Source organism: Alosa sapidissima, chromosome 15 (genome assembly GCF_018492685.1).
Source record: "Alosa sapidissima isolate fAloSap1 chromosome 15, fAloSap1.pri, whole genome shotgun sequence".
In the NCBI taxonomy this organism is placed as follows: domain Eukaryota; kingdom Metazoa; phylum Chordata; class Actinopteri; order Clupeiformes; family Clupeidae; genus Alosa; species Alosa sapidissima.
Genome location: NC_055971.1, coordinates 10,926,636 through 10,952,191, shown reverse-complemented (window position 1 = coordinate 10,952,191; position 25,556 = coordinate 10,926,636). Strand labels below are relative to the sequence as shown.

The following is a 25,556-nucleotide window of genomic DNA, read 5'->3' as shown; positions in this document are numbered from 1 at the left end:
ATCCTGCATCATGCTGATGCACATCCAATGCATCCACATGGACTACAAATCGGCAGCGATCTGTCAGATGAGTGACAAGTAAGCAGAGCTGAACTCACAACATTTGACAGATGCTTAAAACTGTTTTAATTTAATTTTCTGAAAAGAAGCCCACTTATTTGCCATGCAAACACCATTCATTACACAGTGGATCATTCCATTGTTTGAGGAGAAATTAATCTTATTGCGTGTGTGTGTGTATGTATGTGTATGTATGTGTGTGTGTGTGTGTGTGTGTGTGCGTGTGTGTGTGTGTGTGTGTGTGCGTGTGTGTGCGTGTGTGAGTGTGTGAGTGAAAGAACATTTCTGTGTATGTGCATACAGTACATGAATTCACATCAATCTCAGGGCAGCATCTGAGAAGCTGTCGTCTTGGAAACAGACCGATGGTCTTATTGCTGGCACAGTAACGTGCTGTGTAGGGCGATGATTGAAACACTTAGTGAATAACAGGCAGCCATTGCAATCAGTCTCTAACAGGAATACAGAATGGACTGTGATCATCCACTAATAGGCCATTATTATGCTTGAGAAGAATGTCACAACCCTAGGTAGGGCCAGGTAAAAGGCCAAGATACTTCAGGAGAATGTCACAATCCTAGCTAGCTTCAGCATCACATTCAACTGCTTTATTATTAGTTTCATAGTATTAGACAGACATAACCATCCATTGGTTATTATTTAGGATAAAGACAGCCATACATATAGCCATACACTGGTTATTATTAACTAACAATATTAATTAAATTAATATAAGGCATGATCATATGATGTATAATATATAACGAATAATGAATATGATGCTGAATCTGAAAGCAATGCAAAGGCTTACGACAACCGCTGCTTGACCTTCACAACAGTGTTACCTTTATCTGCCTCTGTAACCATAACAGTATTAATTGTAGACGGGTACCTACAGTATTTAAACCAAAAGTCAAAGACCACACTGGCACTCCTGTAAGTGCTTTTGTCTGTGAGGCTCAGCTTTTGACACCTAAATGAGCCTGGGTTATTGGGGACAAAGAGAGGCGGCCCGCTAGAATTTCTTCTAACCGCAGACTGGGGGCCACCCATTTATTAACTGCTCGGCCCGGCTAAATAGGCAGCAGCTGGGAGGACTAGGCAATAAAGCATTAGAGAAAACAAGCAATCCGTCTGGGACAAGGAGGGAAGTTAGGGGTGGCCGTGAGGAAGTGATGGATGGAGAGGCGGAAAGGCATGCGATGGGGAGGTGTGTGTGTGTGAGAAAGAGAGTGTGAGAGAGTGTGTGTGTCCATCCGTGCATGTGTGTCCATCCGTACGTGTGTGTGTGTGTGTGTGTGTGTGTGTCTCTCTCTGATGAAACGCTAAAGGATTGGCCTCCTTTAGCGCAGACAGACACAGACAGGTCATTACCTGGGAAAGGGCGAGTTTATTAACAGTAAAAGGTTACTGAGCTCACCGGAGCCTTGGCTGACAAATCGCTCCATCCATCCATCCAGTCGGTGAACGACAAGCTCCCGGAGTAAAGAGCAGGCCGGCCTCTGAGTATACACACATTTGTAAGCCGCAGGAGCATAAATGTCATAAGAGCACGAATGAATGCCAACGCTTCAGATTATCTGAGACGAGGCAGATGTGTGCGAGTGTGTGAATAGGCTGTAACTCACACACATACATTGCACACACACACGTGCTTCATTTGAGCTGCAGCCAGGTGCCTCTACATTTAAAGAACATATGATGCAGACTAATGCAACGTCCGTTTTAGTCAGTGCTGGGGTGAGTGGTGAGTACTAACCGGTCCCTAAAAATCCCTCTGAACAAGAGAAAACTCTCTACCATTCACTGTTAGAAATAAATTAAACCCTTCCATAATTACTAAAAAACATTTGGAACATAAAACTTTGAGAGTAATTTCCATACCGTAGCTGATAGAACTTGCACTCCACAAAGCTGAGAAGCTGCTAAGTCTGAGGTGTTCCAGGGAAGAAAGTGTGTTAACAATGCTAGTGGTGTGGAGACGTTCAACGGCTATTAGACATACCATCTGTGAGTCACTGATATATTATGCTGCTGTCGTTATTCAATCATTTTCAAAGGGGAACAAATCTTTGATACACATAATCAAAGATCCTAATGTTATCCCTTTTCCACTTTCATACAGAAAAGAAAAATAAATTTACCTTTATGAACTTTATCTCTTTTCAGATATTTTTCCCCATGTGGAAGAATTTTGGCAGCAGCGGTCTGTGATAGTAAGCTAATACACCTTTTGTTTTACTAACAAAGTAGCTTGGACCACTTTTACCAGAACCACAGACTGCATCTTTAAAGGTAGTATATGCTCAGCTAGTGAGATAAATTATTCCATAGTGCCCATCTCAAGCAGATTGGGAGGGGGGACACATAGCATGGGAGTTCATGTGGTCTCCACAGACATGGTAGTTTTCTAGTTTCCATTGTTCCTTCATATGCCACCCCCACCCACTCCTACTCCTACTTTTCACAGGTACAATTCAGTGTGCAAGACTGAGCAACCAGAAAAGCATGAAGGCACTACAGTGCATCTTACAATGCAACACAGGCTGCCACAGTTTTAGCCCAAGCCCAATAAAAACAACATTTCTACATCCCAGTTCCCAGTTCCCACACTGCGTGTGCATGTGTGCATGTGTAAAACATCGACAGCCATTACTCTGATAGCCATCACAGCCTTCAGTCACTCAAAGCTGAACAAGTTTCGTCATGAAAGGGACCCTGATTTGGTTCATTTGGAAGGGATGATTAGGCGGGTAAAATCTCGGAGAAAATGGAATCAATGCCAACAATGAGCTGGATCAAGGAACGGGAACAATTATGTGTCACGGAGGAAGAGTCTGGCACCGACTGCCAAGAAAAGGATTCAGATTAAGACAGCTTTGATGAGAGATACCCTGTGTGGTGCATTTAGGCTTCATTATCGCAAAAGATCTAAGGCTCAGTAACAAAAAAAGAGAGGGAGAGAGAGAATAAATCCTATCTGAAGCCTGCCCATAACTTGCAATAGTGGGATAGAGAAGATAAGACCACAGACTTGCTCACAGACTACTCGATCAATCTCTGCACAATCCCAGGGTGAAATATCTCCCTGCTTAATCTTGAGAATTATGTCAGTTAAGAATTCCCATTCGAAGGCAAATTGATGATGTCTGATCGAGCACTCTGTGAAAAGTGTTCAGACATAGAGGTGCACGTTTGGTAAATGTAATATGCCAATAACAGCATAACTAATGTGTAGTAGAGGCAGTAGGAGCCACAATTCTCTGTCAGCCCCCAAACAAACAAGCTAACACAAATCACACCAACTTTTTGCTTGACTAAAATTAGACATGGAGTGGCTACAGGGTGACTCAGACAAAGCAACAGAAGAAGGCAGAGGGAGAGAAAGAGAGAACCACATGGAGAGTGGCAGAGTCACTCAAAGCTAGAGTGCGGAGGGAGAAGGGTTGTGTGTGTGTGGGGGGGGGGTGAGGGTGCTGTGCAGTCGATAAGGTGATCCTTGACCTTGCAGCCCAGTGAGACCTCAGGCTTGCTCTAATGAAATCACACAGTCCCAAAAAAAAGCGGGGTAAAAAGCAGCCTTTCCTCTCCCCACCTTCCCTGAGGAAGGTGGGGAGAAACACACACAGCCAGGACAGAATTCTCCCCACAAACCACCTGCTGAAGCACACCCCCGATAAAACACTTGTTTGTTGTCGTTGGTATCAATAGGAAGTCAGAAATTTGGCAGATTATCCAGCTTGGCTATTTGCTGGTGGCATGTTGACAAAATATTGGCACAGCATCCAAAACCGTGGAAATGCCCTTGGTTCTCGCTCCTGCTCAGCTACGTAAAATTATATTACCACTGGTACATTAACAACACTGCTGTTGTGAACCAGGTACAATTTTTTTCATTAGAGTTAGAGTGTGTGATGGTATGAAAACTGACTCAGTCAACACATTGTTACTTCTCTGTTGGTGTGGATCATGAAAATTCAAATGTGTGAGTGAGAAGGCCAAAGATTGTGGCAATGACACATACAACCTGTTACGACATTTAGAATATCCTAGGTGACCATTCACCAAGGAAAGGCAGACAATCAATTCCTGCAATTAAACACACTAAATGCTGATCAAAAATAAAAGACAATACACTGCAGAGAATGCTGCAGAATTTTTGGACACCGTAGGGGGTAACAGCACATACTACCCATAAGCTATGCTTAATATTTCCACTTGAGGTTTGCTTTTATAGGCATCTACTTTTGGTATCATCTTCAAATTCCCTTTGATGGTATAGTATATGATCATGTGAAGGACAGATGTGTCATTGCAACTCATAACTATAAAACCAAAGGGCATTAGTTAGCAACCTGACAAGATTGTATCAGAGTGCAATGTGATGTTGCTGATGTTTGCAATGCTTTTCTATGCAATTTTGGGTAGTGCGCTTCCTAGTTTTAGACTCAAATTTCTCACCGCTACTGTGATAATATTAATCATACAACCTTTGGGTTATTTTAACTAATACCAAAATAACACCACTTAAATCGTACAAGCCTATGTTGAATGTGAAGCATTAAGAATTAATTTCAGAGCTAATGAGTAACGGCGAATGTGTTTACTACATCATTAGTGTATAATTGGGTTGGGATAAGCGGAGAATTGTCTGTGTTCTTTGCACAATAAGGACACTGACAAGTTCAGAGTTTTTCCTTCACAAATGGTCATCGATTGTTTTTAACTATAGATTTCCCATGTTACTTGTTTTCATTGCATGACCTTTGAATCAGGATCATTTCTCTCTCCCTTGTCAAAGTCCATCTTGTTTCCCCAATTTTGCCTTGTGCCCATATCCAAACTAATGAGGTTGACTCATCTGTAGGCTATGCTGTGTGCTAAGCAGTTGGGTGACCTTCATTGGAGGGTGTTACATTGTATAGCTACAATTAAGCGGATTTCTAGGTTTCTTATGGCTGTGTCAACCTTTTGTCCTTTCTACAATATTACTGATAAAGTGTTTCACTTGTTTTTGTGAATGTGAATTAGTGGAACTGTGTTGTTGAAGTTGGGGTTTGTGTTTTTAAAAACTGTATTTTTATTTAGTGGTAGGTATAGGCTGGCGGGCCGCAACCAATACAGTATATGATGGCTTTTAACTTTTTATTGGGGCAGGTGATGTTAGTGATTCTATATCCCACATGGCTAAACATGATGGTCAGGACTTTAATATGACATCCATGTTTAAGGCTAGGTCTAAATTATGTCGGATACAAATGTACAAGCCCATGTTCCCTTCCCTGATTCGTTGTGCTCGTTTCACGTGATGATGTGCTAACCTGTTGGGCACCCCCTAACTGCAAAAATGATTAGACAGTAGATGCATAACGACAATTTCTGTTTTCTTTAACCACACAGCCAGTCATATTCTTCATATTACATTTATTTATCAAAATTGATTTACCAGTGAGGAACAACATTCAAGCTACAATGTAATAGGAGACCTAAAGATGTAGTAAGAGTAAACAATAAGAACTCACTACAAAGACACAAGAAAAAAAAAAACAGATAATAGTGCGGAAGATTTAGGTAGAGTGACTAGAGGATAGAAGCAGCTGCAGTGCAAAATTCTGATGCAGAGGACAGTGTGAGATTTGTCTCAAATCAAAACAGCAAGCAGCACAGTAATGCATGTTGGTATAACCCTGGGGTGTCAAAGATCCGGACACCAGCAGATTTCATATGCCCCCCCCCCCCCCCAATCAACCTACCACTACAAACCATCCCTATTACATTATGTTGGAGCAGCCTTATACTCTTTATGCTGGTGAAAAAGAGAAGGTCATTCCATGTCAAATCAGATAAGGTTGATGCTGCACAGCCTCTTTTGTTCAAACCTTCATCTATTTCAAAAATGGGTCCCAAAACCAAGGCCTGTAAAATATTTCTGTTCAAAATCCTATGTCTTAATATTATTTTCAGCCCTTGAAATTACTTTACTTTTACAGCCTGAAAATCACATTATCTGGGAAGCAACGTTTTGCCATTAACATAATGGATGGGGCAGCCGTGGCCTACTGGTTAGGCTTATTCGAGGCAGGCCTTTATTTCTAAGTTTTATTGTGAGGCATGCGTTTCGTTTGGAGCGGCATACCAGCGGTAGGCGATCAAAAGCATACGATTTTCGGTTTGGCTTGGGATTTAATTTACTTTTGGACTGTTTGATTATATTGCTAAATGTTGGGACTGATAGGCACTGAAATATGGGGGGTATTTGATGGCTCACTATTATGTTTCATGTAGTTCAAGGAATGTCGGGATTTCCACCCGCTGTGTTTATTGCGAGACAGGTAGTTGCTTTAATTAATTAATTGAAAGTGCGCTGTGCTGGAATGGAAACCTTATTGAGTATAGCCAAGTAGGCCTAGCCTATGCCTACGGTGCCTAAATTGAGTTTCTTTTTTTTAATTATGCATGATTTAGCCTACTTTTTCAAATGTATTTATTAAATTCGTAGGCTGGAATGCCTCGCGGCAAATTGTGTTTAAATGTAGTGGCTTCCTCCTCTGGCAAGCTCAGAAGGGGACGGCAAGCGACTGGTGGCTTGAAAGCGAAGTGAAGGACAACGACTTTTCATTGGCAACAAACCAACCAACAATATAAAATATTAAGAAGAGCTCTTTAATTTCATTGAGTTAAATCTAAACAATCCCTTTTAGTGCTTGTGGACTGATATACAGAAGGCTACTGGCAATTGTCATCCCGGCCCTAATTTGAGGATTTACGGGTAGGATATGCCTCCGAATCGTGTGATGCGTCCGAACAGCAGCATCTGGTGGTTGAATGTCATCGCACTATCCATCATCGCTCGCCAAACATTCTAATCAAAATTGTAAATCTTACACAAAAGTATAAAACAATCTAAACTTCATTCACTCTCCGTGTATAGATCAAGACAGACTTGCAGAACAGGCTGCAGGGCAACGGTCTGACAGTCTGCATGGAAATAAGCATAAATGGTCCGACCTTGTAAAAGAGTGCAATTACCAAAGGGCCCTTGTTGCTTTGCACTTTCTCTAGCCCCCCGGACGGCAAAGCCCACCCTACCACCTTGACTAACTCATTCATCTGCAATGAAACCACGTAAGTAAGTGTATTTGTGTATGAATGAAACATGGTACCACTGACACTTTATACACAAAACAGACTGAGCTGAGAACTGAGCTATTCCCACATTGATTTTCGTGTTCATACTAGCTACTATCTTCATGTGCATTTGACCATGAGGTCTCATTCCAACAAATTCGGGCCACTGCCTAATACGAGTCTGACACCTATAACCCCTCAACATCTGTATATTTGTAGCAGTATGTCTGTTTGGATAAGAAGTCTTATTTCTCCACTTTGTGAACACTAACACTCTCCTACCATTCTGCAAACACTTCACTTTTGCCTCCCTATTATCCTGTCATTGAAAAGCAGAATGCTCCTGTATGCCGGTATCTAGCAGCTGTTTGGACACCTGGTTGACAGACACAGTTCACCGCAGTACACCAATCAGCTTATCTCCCAATATAATGCAGCAACCACCCTCACCCACCCACACAATTAATATACTGTAGCGTCAGTGGTATAGAGGGAGAGCAGCTTCACAGAAGAGAACTTCTGATGGCAAATTTGAGGAAAAGTTGGTAAACCACCATTCTTACCTAATTTGAGGATGTTGATTCAGAATATTTTGTTTACCAAGCTCGAGTTCTAAGCCACATAATCAGCATTTTAACATAAAATAGTGATTATTTTTGCTTATTTTTCCCTAAATTGGGTTGATTTCAAAAGTAATCATTAAAACCAAATAAAAGTGTTCTCTAAATACATGTTTGAGCATTAAAGAAGCCATACTATAGTTTATTAACATATTTAATGGGAACATGGTTACAGTTAACATGTAATAAACTCGGAATTTCTAATCAAAACACAACCATATTTTTATTGCCAACATAGACTACGTTTACACGAAGCAGGGTATTTTCCTAAACGAATATCTGGCCATCTACGTTTGCAAATAAAACTGCATTTACACAAGACCGTTTTTTTTTTTAAAATGTGTTTACACGAACCCGTGTACATACATGCTGTCATGAGCACGCCAAACCACAGTGGCGATAAGCACAGTCTAACGATAAGCTCAAGCTCACATTAACCAATCAGAACCCTGAAAAGTCACACGTGAGAACATGTAAATGTAAACATTGGTCGTCTGTCAGACTTCTGTCGCATACTGTGACGTTGGCTGCCCAAAACTCTGTTTACCACAGTTTACAACCAAACGCATAAACAAAGTTTTTTTGGATAACCATTTTACGGGGCGAATTCTCCGTTTGCGTCTAAATGAAAGGCTCAAACGTAGGGAAATGTCTTCGTTTATAAAAATACACATGCTCGTGTAAACGGGGTCATAGTGAGTCACTCGTGGTGTTTCATGCATTTCATCACAATAACAAATTACATTACATTACATTACATTACATTTGGCTGACGCTTTTTTAACCAAAGCGACTAACAACATGGTAAACAGTAAGTTTTAGAACAATTCTCACAATTTTAGGACAGTTTAAAAAAAACACATTAGAGTACAGTAAGAATAAGTGCGTCGGTGAGTGCTGTATTTTAACAGTTACTTGTCAGTTTAACGGCTGGTGAGTGCTAGGATCAGTAAGACTTGTTGTAAGTGTTGCTATGAGAGTAGATGTTCTCTAAAGAGCTGGGTCTTCAGGAGTTTTTTGAAAGTGGAAAAGGATGTCCCTGCCCTTGTAGGAACTGGCAGTGTGTTCCACCAACGAGGAACAACAGATGAGAAAAGTTTGGATTGGCTTGAGCGTACCGGTGGTAGAGCTAGACGTCGTTCGTCAGAGGAGCGCAGCGGTCTGGAGGTAGTGTAAGTCTGTATGAGGGCATTCAAGTAGGTGGGAGCAGAACCGGAGACTACTTTGTAGGCAAGCGTTAGAGACTTGAATTTGATGCGGGCCGCCATAGGTAGCCAGTGTCGCTGGATGAGCAGCGGGGTAACATGTGCCCTTTTGGGTTGGTTGTAGACCAGGCGTGCCGCCGCGTTCCGGATCATCTGAAGTGGTTTCACTGCGCAGGCTGGGAGACCTGTCAGGAGGGCATTGCAGTAGTCGAGTCGTGAGATGACTATTGCCTGAACCAGAAGTTGGGTAGCATCTTGAGTCAAGTAAGTCCTGATTTTCCGTATGTTGTAGAGTGCGAAACGGCATGACCGGGCGACTGAGGCAACATGATCTGAGAAGTTTAGTTGGTTGTCGAGAACAACTCCAAGATTTCTTGCAGTCCTGGTTGGTGAAACAGACAGGGAGTCAAATTTGATGTTGATGTCGTGGTGTATGGTAGGTTTAGCTGGGATGACCAGCAGTTCAGTCTTTGAGAGGTTCAGCTGGAGGTGGTGTGCCTTCATCCATGTAGCTATGTCTGAAAGGCAATCTGAGATCCGTGCTGAAACCAGGGGGTCGTCAGGTGGAAAGGACAGATAGAGCTGTGTGTCGTCTGCATAGCAGTGGTATGAGAAGCCGTGCGAACGGATAATCTGTCCCAAGGAGGTGGTGTAGATAGCAAAGAGGAGGGGGCCCAGCACTGAGCCCTGGGGGACCCCTGTGGTGAGATGGTGAGGTGCAGATAACCTTCAACTCAGAATATATCCTACAGTACATATGAACATAGATAGCGGGAATAAGCCTAATACAGAACTGCATCTACCGTCAGCAACAACCGACAAGTAAAAAACATTTTACTTCTAGTAACACTGGATTTGGCATGTGTGCTTGCCTCCATACCAGAGCTTGATAATGTGCTCTTCTAATATGCCATTGAGCAGCATCACTCTAGAAAACATAGTGGCTCTTGGATAGTGTTATCACGATACCAAAATTATGACTTCGATACAATACCTGCCATAAATATCTTGATACTCGATACTGAAACGATATCCAAATATATGATATCTAAAATATCTGGAAAAGAAAGGACGCAGGCCTCCTCCAAGTGTATTAAGTCATTTGTGTTGAATTTGGTGCACTTTTGGTCAATTCTGGGCTTTAAACTTCTAAACTTCCTACATAATTGTGTGTAAGTCCTTTATTGTTTGTTAAAGCTCATTTATATTGTGTGATGTTTTGGCAATAAATTACCTTTAAATAGCCAAAGTAGGCTAGATCAAGGTCAGTGCTCAAATTACTGCATGCAAATCACTTAATGCTATGCAGAAGAGCCTAATCTTTAGGCCATCTGATGTAGGCTACCCTAGGCCTTCCTGTGTGTATGGGATTTCTTTGACGGTTGCTAAGGAAAAAAAGTGAAGATAGTCTTCTTTGCTCCCAGTGTAATTTAATAAGTACGTTTCAACCACTCTTTGAGTCTTAATCAGATAGGCCTACACCTTTATTACATTACATTTTAAGTATATATACAATTGTGGGCAGCCGTGGCCTACTGGTTAGCACTTCGGACCTGTAACCGGAGGGTTGCCGGTTCGAACCCCGACCAGTAGGCATGGCTGAAGTGCCCTTGAGCAAGGCACCTAACCCCTCACTGCTCCCCGAGCGCAGTGCTTCACCTCACTGTGTGTACACTGTGTGCTGTTTGTGTTTCACTAATTCACGGATTGGGATAAATGCAGAGGCCAAATTTCCCTCACGGGATCAAAAGAGTATATATACTATTTGGCTGACGCATTTTTAACAAAAGCGACTAACAACATGGTCACAGTTAAGTTTAAAAGCAATTCTCTTAACAATTTTAGGACAATTTAAAAACCGTAGAGTACAGTAAGAATAAGTGCATCAGTGAGTGCTGTTTTTAAACAGTTGAGTGTCAGTTCAAGGCAGGTGGTAAGTGCTAGCATCAGCAAGACTTGTTGTAAGTGGTGCTATGAGAGGAGATGTTCTCTAAAGAGCTGGGTCTTCACGAGTTTTTTGAAAATGAAGAGGGATGATCCTGCCCTTGTAGGAACTGGCAGTGTGTTCCACCAACGACGAACAACAGATGAGAAAAGTTTGGATTGGCCTGAGCGTATCTGTTGCAATATCTGTGTGCATTGCTACATTAGGTCTATTTCTTTGATAGTCAACATCATTTGCTACCACATAACAAATACCAAATAACATTACAAAAGTTTCTTACAAACTTTCCTGCATACTTCTTAAATGTGCTGCAGTCAGATGGGTGTCCTAAAGACATAACTAGATCTTGAGCATCTATTACCAGTGTTGAATGAGCAGTTTTTGCAGTGATCACTACTGGGCATTCCACATTGCTAGACAGCACTTGAGTGAGGATAGACTTATTTCCACTTCACAATTAACCATCGCTATCTGCAATAGCTACAGTACAGGGACATTAATCAGTTTATAGCTTAGGATTTGTCCTAGGTCCACTTCTCTTTCAGCATCATATGCAGTAATGATGCACTGGAGAATGTTTCTTTTTGTTGCACTATAAAGGATATCTTGTATAAATTTTGCAAAAATGCAATCTCCATAGCACTGTTCAGCAACCCTCAAACAGGCACACTACCATTTTTTTGCATGGCTGGAATTTGAATGATAGGAAAGAGCACCAGTGAGATGTTTTAACTAGGCAAGCACAGTCGCCTTTACAGTAAAAGAAAAATACAGTGTAAATCCTCTGTAAAGACTGACAACTGTTCATAATAATTAGTGACAAAGTACTTTCTACAGAAAAATGAGCAGTCACCTACTATCAATTTATTATCAAGGAATCTATTTTGCTTCTAAACGTCATAGTGAATTTTAGTTATTATTTCAATTTATATTTTAATTTTAGCTTATTTTCATTTGCTACTTTAGGGTCATTGGGGTCATTCCTGTCCTGTCCTACAACATATCTGATACATAAAGAGTATCTTAATGCCTTATTTTTGCAATTCCTATGCTATCTGATGGCAAAACCAAAAAGTATGTGAATTATGCTAATTAGCAAGCTTAAAACTCAAAATTGAGTTTGGTAAACAAAATATTTTAATTCAGCACCCTCAAATTGTGTGAAATAGCCCCTTTACCGACTTCCTCAAATTTGCCAACAGGACTTTTTCTGAACGTTTCTTAGCTATCTGCTCTCCCTCTAATATATGTCTAACGTTGAATGAGTGTCTCCCAGAATGCAGTGCGAGTGAATGCTACAAGGTGTAATGTCGGTTATAATAGTTGTAGTTGCGTTTACCATGCTGTGTATTTGTTAGCGTGTTAGTCTCTTTGGTTGTACCTCATGTACTTATCCCCTTGTAGATGTGTGTGGTAAACCCTTGTTGTGTGTTGCATGTGCGGCTGAGACTACCCCTGTGTTGCCCCATGTAGTTGTCTAAGTGTGTCTTAAGTCTGCCTGTTCCAATAAATGGCCGTCCTGGCCAAAGGTGATCTTTGTCTGAGGGTGAGATCGCTACAATACCTTTTTTTATTACTACTATTTAATTTATTCTCTAAAGTTGAGCTGGCTCCTGAGTAGAAAAAAATCATGATAAATCATTTTATGAGTACACAATAAACTTGAACTGGAGATAGAAATGGCATAAAAGCACACTAACACACAAAACTTACTTTCGGCTTTTTTTTTTCGGCTCACCTACTTTTAAAAGGTTGGTAGGACTACTGACACTCTTTTATTATGGTTATTAATTTACATCAGTGTTAGCAATTTCCGCATCGTTTCATGCGCCCAAGAACCCCTGTTTTGGAATGACCCTACTGTCCCCTATTTTCTGCAAAAGAGTATATATACTTATATTTTCTTTATTAAGGCTTTCTTGCAAGCAATTTATATTCATCCAGCATACAGGTTGTTTGTAGCCCATCATCTTCAAAAAGAGCATGAGTATAAGTAAGTATATATACTCTTTTGATCCCGTGAGGGAAATTTGGTCTCTGCATTTATCCCAATCTGTGAATTAGTGAAACACACTCAGCACACAGTGAACACACAGTGAGGTGAAGCATACACTAATCTCGGCGCAGTGAGCTGCCTGCAACAACAGCGGCGCTCGGGGAGCAGTGAGGGGCCTTGCTCAAGGTTCTTGCTTCAGCCGTGCCTACTGGTCGGGGTTTGAACCGGTAACCCTCCGGTTACAAGTCCGAAGCGCTAACCAGTAGGCCACGGCTGCCCCACAATATGCAGTACAAACGTTCCTTTCCCTGTCCACACACCAAATTCAAATGCTAGCTATAGTACATGCTACGTAAGCCAAGCTACAAACTGACCAATACAATCTTTCAAACATATGGGCATTTGTGGGTAATTTGTGGGTGTTTTTGGGCAGTAACTAGGCCATGCTGTTGGAGGTGCAAACAAATGCTGCATTGCCATTGAGATCACATAGAGAGGAGCTGGCTCAAGGGTTATACAAGTATTTTATCATATTTATTTGTATAATGAAAGCACTTTTTATAGCCATCCATCATGTGTGTTCACTTCTGGTTCCTTGGCTATCATTTTGGTAACCATAACAGGCGATTTGACGTCTTAGAACACTGATCATATGAGGTGCCAAATGTTGAGTTACTCCAGCCTAGCTTTTTTGACGTTAATCACTCCTATGATATATTGCTATTGTCTATCCAAGTGGCTATTTCAAGGTTAACTGATGGTTAACTACGATGTCAAAAAAAACTGTCAAAAACCATAAAGGCAAGACAAGGAATACAAAAAACTATACAAAGGAAAAAAGCTAAATCCCCTTACTGATGTCATCTGTAATGTTGTGATAATGTGTGTTAGAACAAAAGGCATGATTGTGTCAGATGGGCGGCAGGAGTTGATGACAAAGACGCATCTGGTTAGGTCATTATTAAAGGTAAAATGACAATAACACACAATCAAAATAACACACACACACACACACACATCACTATTATGACGTTAAGTTTTGTATTTCTCTGTATTTCCTGCTTATATTGGTAAATTAAAAGTGAATCAGCAGCATCTCTGACAGGCTGATTATTAAAGTTAACCAACCACACACACACACACACACACACACACACACACACCATTTAGGCTACTTTGCGTCTAGCGAACAGCAGGCTCGACCCCGGACGAAGGTGCAAACAAATGACTTACCCCTCTTGGCTTTAGCTTGACGCACTCTCCAAACGGTCTTGTGGATTTCAAAGTTGTAGTTTGCTGGTAACGCACGAATAGCCTCCTGCAACTCCGGGTCTGTCAAAATCTCATCCGGGATCTGGTTTGCCACTCGCCTAGGACCACGCACTGTCAAGGATGACAGACACACTTATCAGCGCCTGCTTTGCAACTCAGAATATTATTTGGCTGTTTTTTTATATCCATAATAGATTGTCGTAAAGTATCCTATTCGTACAACTGTGTGTTCGATTAATTTGGACTGTAGCCTAGATGATGGCTAGGTCGCTGCCGCTACAACGCTATGTTCAGAAGGAATTAATGCCTTGAGTAATGAATGACATTATAGTAGGCCTACAAATGATAAATGTGACTTCAACAACCTTCCCATTCCATTTTGTGACTATTTGCAATGTGCATCCATCATAACCTACCGTTTGGTCTTTTGGTTGTGGCTACTTGCACCTCACCCGTGAGCGCCGCCATGTCTTCTAAACCAAAACACGTGGGAGGGTAAAGACAGCATAAGTCGAGTATCGAATTGCGAAATCAATCATCGATGCAATCGAACACAGTCCAGAGTGAATGGATCCTTTACGCTCTTGTCACAGAGCCGCCGTGACAATTAACCCAGTAGCCCAATAATTTAGTCGGCAGAAGTAGGCCTACTTCTTAAATCTGTGTTGTTCAGATGGTGTGGATGGTTTTGTCCATAATAATTTAAACATTTCATCTCGGCTCTGTTTGCCGAATAGACTGCTATAATTCGATTAAAAACCAGGCTGAAGTCTAATTTTCATTTGCCTTGTTTTTCATTTTGAGAACAAGTGGACCAATTACCTAGCCTACTACGTTTCAATAATGTCAGTGTTATGCTGTGTCTTCTGCTTTCAGTGTAATCTATGGGTCTAATGAAGGTGAAATGATGTTTGCAATGATAGCCTACAATAGTGTGTGTGTGTGTGTGTGTGTTGCCAACAGTGACAGTTGAGTCACGGACAAAATGACTCATTTGCCAAATATTAGTTGCATATAGCCTAGCCTATTGATTTGATGAAGATGCTCAGGCCTATTATTGATGTTTATGTTTGGCTTCATTATGTTAGACGTGACCCCAGACACTGAGTTGTCCATTTGGAATAGATATCCAAATCCTACACTCTTTTATAAAAATGTGGTGGCCTGTTGTAGGACACAATTGGTCATCGTTTTGAACTTCAATAAACATAAGCCATCAGATTGTATCCATTTAGGCGAGAAGTTGCTGGTATCTGACGATGCCTCAAAAGGATAATGATAAGTTCAGTGTCGTGTATTGGCCTATATTGTTTCTTAAAAACATAACTGGCCAAAAATAAGGTAGCTGCCTGGTTATATAGCCAGTCATGCACCGTTACCCAACACAGTCATCTGAATGAAGAATTAGCAGTTTAGCTAGCAAAATTAGGTTATGGTTAATGCTATAACCAGCATTGATAGGTATATTTCACGATGGTAAATTTGTATTGCTGTAGAGAAAATCATGTTCATTCTGCGTTTTCCTTTTTGAAGTTATTACTTCACTAAAGTTCGATAATGTATTTTCCTTAGATGCATTGCGGAATGCAGCGACCACAGTTTTGCAGCAGAAGTTATATTTGCACAAACAACTATAGCTTACTGTCCACTGCCCTAAAGCATTCGAAAGGCATGCCTTATATAGCCTACTATTCGCGACGGGCGCACATAACCATAGCCTACAGATCACCGGCGCTGCTCAGCTGGATGCCAGCGAGGCGCACCACATCCACTTGGCGCTGTGAGGGCAGGACGGCACCATAGTTGGGTCCTGGTGAAAAATGCAGAAGTCAAGAAACGCGTAGAGGATATTGAGAATCGAAGAATTTGTATCCCGGCGCGAATACGATCGGCTGCAGGATCTGAATAGGACGAGAGGACAGGACACCTCCCCAGACTTGCTGGAACTACGGAGTCATTTTGCGCGGCGAATCTTCATGCGCAGGTAACAGGCTCTCCAGGATTTATCAGCAAAGAAAGGACACAAAACAAAAAAGAAACATTGGACTATTACAAAATTACAGCTCAAATCATGTGTGTCCTGGGTCGTCTTTATCGACATGGAATGCACTGAGTGGTTTTAGCCGATTTAGATATCTCTGGTTGGACCCAGACGGAGTATTTCCTTGCAAATTGTGTAACAGCTTTGTTGATCACTTGCGCTTGTGTGGAGAGTAAACGCACATTGTGGGTCATCGTCTAGGTAGTGTCTCTGTCACAAGGGTTCACATAGGCTTTTATACGTCTTTTCGAAGAAAATTATGTGTATCGTCTTTTGGAAGTCTTCTACATTTTAAGTATGACAATTTGACTTCACGGGATGAGAAGGAACCTTTTACGCGTCCATCGCATGAAAATCCACCATCAACTCTTTCCCAAGCTTTCTAAGTGGAGCAGGAAGGGTCCGTACTACGCGGCGTTTATTCTCCTATAAGTGAACTCTGCAACTTTGCATGGTACCACTTCCAGACCACGAAAGCTGATTTAAAGTGGAATACAAGAATAGATGATCAGCCGAGGACAGTGCCCGAAATAACAGCTTCCATCATGTTCAAAAGGGGTAAGTCTAATTGTCAAACTTTTCTTTACGATTTCATTAAGTGTTATCGTTAAACAAATAGTGCACAAGGTATCCTATAGGCTACCCGTGCGTGCAAGAGGGTAAATTGGCATGTCCAGCTACGAGTTTGAGAGGAACAGAGGCATCACAGAGTCTATGCCTTATGTGCTGTTTTCAGTGTCAGTTTTATTGCTGTCTGTATATGGCTGCAACTTAGGGGAAAAAATCTGACTGGGGGGTTGTGGAAATTACTGGAGCCTAACGTGAGAGGGCTGAATGTGCAAGTCAGACGTGAATAAAATATTAATCAATATCATGAAATATTATTATTAAGACTTAAAGGGAGGATGCCGCACTGCAGTTTATGAGGCGCTCTAACACTGGCACCCGGTATGTCTGGTTGAGTCCGGTGCCTGTTTGTCGACAATATGTTTTTCGTTGACAGTTATCTAGGTATGATAAAAAAAAAATGTAAACACAAGACAAAAATGGAAATATCCAACATTTTTTAGACTAACATCGATTTCAAAAAAGGAATTGTGCACAGATGACGACTCCTTCAAAGCGAGGAGGACTTGCTCTGTAGCCTACTCGAACATAGACTATCCAAACAACAGTGAATCGTAAAAAAAGTCTTCTTTTAACTGCACCAATGGACCTCAAAAAGATATCCTATTAAAGCCATTAACTCCTTGCTTACTCCACCTGGCAAACCATCTCCATCTGGTTAGATAAACTTGCAACATTTAGCCTATTAGTAACGTTATCCAATCTCGCTAATCGCAGACAGACTAGTATTCTTCTAATACTACTACTAAACAGACTAAACTTCTAATTGAGTAGACTAAATAGCATTCAATGCATTTTGACATAAACCTAATAGCTGTTCCTATGACAAACAATTATTCAGCTTTACGCCATGGGCGTTTTGAAATACGGAATAGTCTAAAGATCATATCCTGTGTATTGCGAAATTGGGCATTTTGACATCGCCAGCGTGAAACAGCCAATGTTGCTTCGCAGCCTAGCTACATCGAATAGAACAGCCACCAAATGTAGCCTATTTGTGTCTTAAAAATGGTCTTTGAAGGGGAGTGTTTTTTAGACATGTCCAAATGGGTAGAAATGCGTTACCGATTTCCAGCCATGACTTTTTCGGATAGGCGTTAGGAAGCTTATAGTTGCTTAAATTATAAATCTTTCTTGATCAGTTGATATGGGCTTTTTGCCACGAATGAACTACATATTCAATAAAACTGAATATTTGAAAGTTATGATGCAGGGGTAGCCTACATAAACAGCCTACACAAAAATGTATCATGTGGATAATCTATTGAGCCCTATAAACTGATTGAGCCTTTACAGAATTATGATACATCTTCTTGTTGTTATGTTGCTCTGCTACATTCACTGCAGATGCTGTATGTTAGACTTGCAAGGTCGATCTCTGAGTAAATTCTAATGGTTCCCCTCCCTCTCTCAAGGGGCCTTCATTGTTATCCATGGCCACTTTGCTTTGTTTTCATTTAACTGACACAGAATGATTTGAACTGGGTTTTTTTATTTCTTCAAAAGAATGTACTGAGCAGAATGGTTGGAAAATGTGAATGAATGTGCTCTTAAGTATTTCAATCATACATTCTTTAAGGCCTGGCAACCCTTGAGTTAAACCACCTGCTTGTGTGTGGAAGTTTCCATTTTCAATCACAAATGAAAGGTTTATTTGTCATACAGGAAACTACATTTGCCAAAGCAAAAGCTATGATCTTCACAGGCTAAGGAGACAGTGTTAACTTGTTATCTCGACAAGAAATAATTTGAGACATTCTGTACTCTGCGTCTAAAATAACACACTCTGGTGAGCGGCTCTGCAGCATTCATCATAACATTTGGTGTGACACACACACACACACAGTATTCATCTGGAGGATGTTCAACACACACACACACACACACACACACACACACACACACACACACACACACACACACACACACACACACATACACACACACACACACACACACACACACACACACACACACACAGACTCACACAAAGTGTGAAGGTGCTCTTGAAGATGTGAGCTAACATTAGTCATGCACTGCTTCACTGTAAGAAGATGGGTATCAGATCACTCTATTTATCTTGCATATAGTCTTCCTTAAGAGATATTTGTCTAAATGCCATTTTCCCTCCAGCTAAAGCTGATGACCAGTGTCCCTTCACTTTACTCTCAGCTCTGTGAATCTGCATGTGTGTGTGTTTGTGGTGCAGTATATGTGTAAATGTGCATGTGTGTGTGTGTGTGTGTGTGTGTGTGTGTGTGTGTGTGTGTGTGTGTGTCCATGCATTTGAATGTGCGATCATGTGTGTGTGTGTGTGTGTGTGTGTGGTGTGTGTGTGTGTGTGTGTGTGGCCCTGGTGAGCTTGTCACCAATGTTTGCCTCTGTGTGCTTGGATTGGATCTGCCCTGAGCTGCAGCAGTGGCCTGTAACCACTGGCTGCCTGCTTGAGCTGCTCCGTCTCGGCTGGTGGCTCCTGATTACTGTGAAAGCCTCCCCCATCCACCCAACCAACCAGCCAGCCTCGACCCACCCCACCCCAGTCTCCCTTTACCCAGCCAGTCAGCCATGGAACAGACACTGGGTGCGATGTGTCAGAGGAGCGGTGCATGGTGCAGGACAGGCGATGCATATATTGCTGTGCTGTGCAATAATTGCTGCTTCTTGTCACTCTTTTGGCTTGGGTGGATAGTGGCGTGGTGCTGTGTGTGTGTGTGTGTGTGTGTGTGTGTGTGTGTGTGTGTGTGTGTGTGTGTGTGTGGAGGTGGGGTGTCAACAAATGTGGGCACGTATTGCATCTCCTTATAAAAAGTGAGAAAGTACACATAACACACATCTACATGCATACATACATACATGCAGTATGGGCCTCCACTCATCCAGAAACATCCTAGAAAGACAGAGACTTCATTTGCACTCTACAGAGGACATGATGTACATTTGCATTACCTTGCCGCATCATATTCAGATTGAAGAGTCCTTCACAATGTAATTGGTTTGTTTTTTCTGGGCTGTCAGTAGGAGCTATGGCACATCTCACTGCATATTTCTAAATGTACTGTGCTACTGTGAAGACGCTAGACTTCTGGATGTCAAACCTCCAAATCTATTTACATGCATTTGACAAATGTATTCTGTGCCTGGATGAATTCAGTTCATTTGAAATTGTGATCAGTCTCACTCTCGAAGCTTGTAGCTCAGACAAATAAATTGAAGTGGAGAAGGACATTCATCTGATTTTATGCAGCAAATAGGTTTGTCTGTGGCCACATTTTTACGTTGTCTTCAGGGAGGAAAAAGTGAATCTCCACTTGAACTGATCCTGGATATTTGGTTGAACCCTCCTCTCCTACCGTGCATTGTGTGTTCAGCATGTAGTGGTTGTAGGGAAGGGCTGTAAATAAAAATAATCAACAAGCACAAAGGCTGCGGATGAGCGCAGGGCAATAAAACAGCTGCGGCCCTGTATTTCTCCTCTGCTCCAGACCTGTTCATATATTTTCCTTTCTTCTTCCAACCTAATCTTATCCTCTTAATATGATTTTCTTTTCATCCATCTTTCAGTTCACTCTCTCACCCCCCTCCCCCTCCCCATCTCTTATCCTACTCTCCTTGTGTTGCAGAGTTCAACTAGTGCAATGAGTAATTACAGCATGCTACTGTGCCTTAGTGTCAGAGAGCATATATGCCCCAAGTCACATTCAGACAACTGATAAATGACATCTGGAGACTCACTAATTATGCACATGTGCAAGGAATGCACACAACACATATGTAATCTCAAAGACAACATGTCGCTGAGCATGTGTGTGTACATAAGCCCTGTGGGATGTTCGAATTGCATTCGAAGGTTTTGACCTTGTTATCCTATGTTTTGACAGTGTCTAGCCACGTGCCGTGTAATGCAGCCAGAAGCAGGGAAACAGTCCCAGTTTAATGCGTTTGTGTTACACTCGAGCCACCCCTTAATCCTATCACACTGTGACGTTTGGTTATAATTTGATGCTATTGTCAGTCAGAGCGTCGCTCGTGATCGTCGGGTCTTTTTGACTGGCCCTCGATGACAGGTATGGAGAGCGCCCTTGGCAGCAAGAGGAGTGAGGAAAGCGGGGCCCGACATGAAGTTGAAGAGGATAAAATGGTGAGGAGCAAAAACATAAACCTCAGACTGATCCTTTAAATCTTTCTAAGCTTTCCAGAGGAGAAGGAGAGAAAAAAACAGACAAGGAACATGTAGGGGAGGGAGAGACACTTTCAACCCCTGATGTGAAGCTTTTAACGGATTCATATTTAAAATAGAACTCTACCCTCTTCTGCTCCACCTCTCCTTTTGCGTGCAAACAGCAAGACTCCCTGAGATAATGACCTCAATATTAACCAACAATATCATCTATCAACGCCAGCGAAAAAGCCAAAAGACTTGAATTCATTATGGTGCCCTGCTCAATTTGAAGTCAGCCTGATCCACCTTTCACCAAGCAAAGTATCTCTTGTAATTGACGGAGTATTACTCCTTATCGGCTAGCTGAGCTTCAATTACTCCGCAGCTATGGAGCTCACCTCACACCGGCCTGCATGCCAAGCAGCTGATTTGCGTGAGAGGACGCTGTCTGAATCAGAAACAAAAAAGCCCCTGACCAAAAAAATGAAAAGACAAAATTGGACGGAGCCAAAAAATGGAGCCCTCACTCGCTCGCTTTCTTGTTCGTTTGCTTGCTCGCTTGCTCGCTAGCTCGTTCGGCTGGATTGCTTCCTGTGGCATCCATCCACAACATGACACTACAGCGAATGATGAGTAATTAACAGGAAGGTGTGGGCAAGAGCCATGGCTGCCAAGTATAGATGTAATTTTTCACCACGGACCGTCGTCTCCCCCCAGAGCACTGCCAGTGTCCTCTTTATGTAACCATCAGCTAATTTGAACTGATTAAGGGCAGAGGCTTTGGCTTAAAAAAGAGAAAGTACTGTTACCATTTGCTAATAAATCTTATCTTTATGCAGTCTAAGGAAGCGGGACAGATCATTAAATCAAGAGTACATTTTTTTTGTTCCAGAGGAGAGCGTGCAGGAGGGAAGAGGAAGGAAGGTATCTCAGCATTTTATCAGCTCTCCTCTCCTCTCTCCCTGCCCTTTAAAACCACCTCAATCCTCAGCAAGTGTTGCTGTTTCCTCTTTGTTGTGAAAATGAGATGCAGGCTCGGTCGTTAGCAAATGATAATGAGGTGAAAGAGACAAACAACCCTAAGCCCTGTTGGTTTTCCTAATATTAATTATTAATTTCTGATGAAGTGGCTAATTGCAGTTTAAAGGTCAATGTCAATGTGAACGACATTGATCTTGTGAGGGTGTGGAGGGAGGGATGGATGGATGGGTTGCGTTGGGGTTGGATAGGTGGGCAGAGTGATGGGTTGGTGTTGGGTAGGTGGGCAGAATGAGGACAACCATCGTGGGGCCATGTTGACAGAAATCCCAGGAGTGCCGCTCCTCCAACCCCCACCCCAACCCCTACCTTCCTCCTCTGCCAGAGGGAGTCGTGCTGTGGGGCCCTTTCCGAGGTGACATTGCCCTTGTGTGCTGAGACCAGTGATTCGGTCCCCAGCATGGACAGCACGGCTGGCATCTGCCCTTTCGCCAATGACAGATTCTGCAATGCCAGATGAAGGATCATGGAGAGCTGCTGTGACACAGACATAAATGTACACACATGCGCACACACACACACATACACACACACACACACACACACACACACACACACATACAGCCACGCAGACATACACCTAGACACACACACTCAAACAGACAAGCATATTCTATTTCAGCGCAGACAGTTGGCAATGCCACTTGAAGGATAATGGAATGCTACTATGACAATAAACAAGCAAGGTGCACACACATGCACAAGACACAGACGGACACTCTCTCTCTCTTTCTCTCTCTCTCTCTCTCTCTCTCTCTCTCTCTCTCTCTCTCTCTCTCCCCCTCACACACACACACACACACACATACAGTTACAGTAACACAGGGAGCATAGTGACAATGGCTCATGCCTGAGCAAGCCTAAGGGTCACTGTGAATCCTCAGACTTCAATAATTCAGGGCCTTGTCCATTGTGTTTGCCATTGTGCTGGGCACATGTTCAAACAGAGGTGCCTCCATTGGTTGAGCTCTTAATTAGAGTACTCAGCAGGGGACAGATAATAGTAGAAGGAGAGAAAAAAAACTAGGCACTGGTTTCTTTAACAGTGATTCTAGTAGACCCTCTGTCTCCCGCTCTCCCTTCCTCACTCTCTCTCTAGCTGTCTCTCTCTCTCTCTCTCTCTCTCTCTCTCTCTCTCTCTCTCTCTCTCTCTCTCTCCCTCGCTTCCCTTCCTTTCTCCCCTTACTTATCCCATCTCTCCATCTCCATTAATGAGATGGTATATTGTGACAGTGAAATCTGAATTGGGTTTCTCTAATAGCCAGGCTCCCTGTGTTCCGGTGAATGTTATCGGTTGCTCTTACCTCTGTCAGTGAGCAGCCCATCGCAGTGGAGAGAGAGAGAGAGAGAGAGAGCCCATGGGGGGATTGGACACAGTGCACACAGCACCCCACCACCACCACCACCACCGCCATCACTACCACCATCGCCCCCCGCTACCACCACCACCTCCAGCTAGGGAGAGATTACAATAGCGGGGTAATGTATGCACTCAGAAGCTCCAGAGGCTGGCTGCCTCACTCCTCTCAGCTCAAGCTCCCACTCTGCTAAGTCTCCAGCTGGGGGAGTGGGCACTGAAATTAATAAAATGGCTGATTAGAGGCCCACGGATAATCTCTTAGAGCCAACACCCCGCTACTACCTGTAAGAAGATTTTCTTTAAAGGAGTGAGGGGGAAAAAAGAGAGAGGTAGACTGCTAAATCTTTTTGCCGTAATAGCTTTCTGTTCAGCCTAGGGGACGTAGCATAAGTGTTGTTAAAAGGCTGGATGAAACAAGTATTTGGATATGAATGTGGGCATAGGGTATTTAAAACTACATATTGCAATCTGGTTGGTGCAATTGGATCCCCTCCCCCCACTTAATTGCCACTGTGTAAGATGGTGGATGCGTTTTAAATTGCACATGAGGATAAGGGGAGGTCACTAAGCCAGATGGAGTAGCGGGTATTAAGGAAATTTGGGGCAAGATCTGTCTTACAAATCTTATTCAAATCTACCCCAACTGTCTCCCTCATATCCTGAAAATACTCTAACAAAAGTCTGGCTGTTATTAAAAGTCTGTCGGTGCAGCTGGGCACCAGAAGTGGATTTACCACATCTCTCAGACATCACACATACCACCGACACCCGTGAGTTTGCGCCGCATATTTAGCAGTGCTTTTTCAATGTGCTTTAGGCAAAACACGGTTGCCGTTTACCTTTTTGTTGTGTTGATTTTGTACAGGATGGATTGTGAGAAGAATCCTTGACATTTGTCATGTGTTTGTTTATTTGTTTATTTATTTAATTTTACAGTAGCCAAGGCAGGATAAATACGTAGGCTGCGGGGAAGGGGAGGCCTTGGCGTGCACCTCCTCAGAGAGCTCTTGATTTCAACCTTGACTGCAAGCTGAGTGTGTGTGTATGTGTGTGTGTGTGTGTGTGTGTGTGAGACTCAGGGTTTCGCAGCCAGGACAGGTGCACAAAGGTGCCACTTCCTTTCACAGCGAGGCAGGGCTTTAATCAGGCTCACTGTTAGTACGAATGTGCAGACACACCCATGCACTGCTGTGTGTATGTGTGTGTGTGTATTTGAGTGTGTGTGTGTATTTGAGTGTGTGTGTGTGCACATGTGGAGTGAATGAGAAGGATGGGATAGAGAGAAAGGGAGAGAAGGCAAAGTCTACATACAACATATACATATATCGTGTGTGTGTCAGAGAAATTTCCAGAGCAATGTATATAGACAGAGAGAGAGAGAGAGAGAGAGAGAGAGAGAGAGAGAGAGAGAGAGCGCGAGATGGGGAGAGCGGTCATCCTGAGAGTTAAATCCTGTTGCGAGGGTTTTTTTTCTCTCTCTGTGTGAGAGGGTGAAAATGGCAGAAGTAGTGAGGTTAGCTGCTCTACATTCTACACACACAGCAGTGTGCGAGGGATGACTTTGCATTGTAATGAAGTGCCTTCTCCTGAGCTTGAAGGATCCCCTTATATCGGCTGCGTTACATGTACCACCATCTCCTCTCAGTCAAAGGCTACAGAGTTGGAGAATGTGACGCTCGTTCAAAGATGGTGGGTTCTGAAGACACTCTCCACCCCAAAAGACTGTCTCTGAGGGTCCAGGTTTTGTGTGCGTGGCGTGCCGTGCAGAATTTATTGGAAAGAGGATGTAGAGTCTCTGAGATACAACATTTAGTCCCTCAAGTACAGTAAGTCCCTTCCCTTCACCACACAGACGGACAGATTAGTAATCTGCTTCCCTCCTGCTATCAGAAAGAGACAAACGGAAAAATGGCTGAAATGTGGCACCGAGTAGTAAGTACCCAATGGCCATCCACTTCCTGCTGCCTCTGTCAGCCAAGGCTTCAATCACAGACACACACACACACACACACACACACACACACACACACACACACACACACACACACACACACACACTGCAATTCCAAGCAGAGCAATCAAAGAAAACACAGGGCAGATGGGGG

At 42.6% G+C, this 25,556-nt stretch overlaps 2 protein-coding genes across 6 annotated transcripts in view; one reads left to right on the top strand and one right to left on the bottom strand.

Moving 5' to 3' along the window:
* Nucleotides 1-14,788, bottom strand: part of dph1 (diphthamide biosynthesis 1) — an 85,291-nt gene extending 70,503 nt beyond the window's left edge. For 2 of the 4 annotated variants that reach the window (XR_006023018.1, XM_042063999.1), the window contains exons 1-2: nucleotides 14,643-14,788; nucleotides 14,188-14,337 (exon numbers count right to left, since the gene is read on the bottom strand). Coding sequence is in view for 2 of the 4 variants with exons in the window: in XM_042063999.1 (XP_041919933.1) it covers nucleotides 14,188-14,337; nucleotides 14,643-14,694 (202 nt within the window). In the remaining 2 variants the exon portion in view is untranslated. Of the gene's footprint in view, nucleotides 1-14,187; nucleotides 14,338-14,642 lie in introns of those variants that run through there. The other 2 variants (XM_042064000.1, XM_042064001.1) reach the window with 2 other exon arrangements.
* Nucleotides 14,789-15,925: 1,137 nt separating this feature from the next.
* Nucleotides 15,926-25,556, top strand: part of rtn4rl1b (reticulon 4 receptor-like 1b) — a 137,977-nt gene continuing 128,346 nt past the window's right edge. For both annotated transcript variants that reach the window (XR_006022917.1, XM_042063647.1), the window contains exon 1: nucleotides 15,926-16,825. Coding sequence is in view for 1 of the 2 variants with exons in the window: in XM_042063647.1 (XP_041919581.1) it covers nucleotides 16,813-16,825 (13 nt within the window). In the remaining variant the exon portion in view is untranslated. The remainder of the gene's footprint in view (nucleotides 16,826-25,556) is intronic.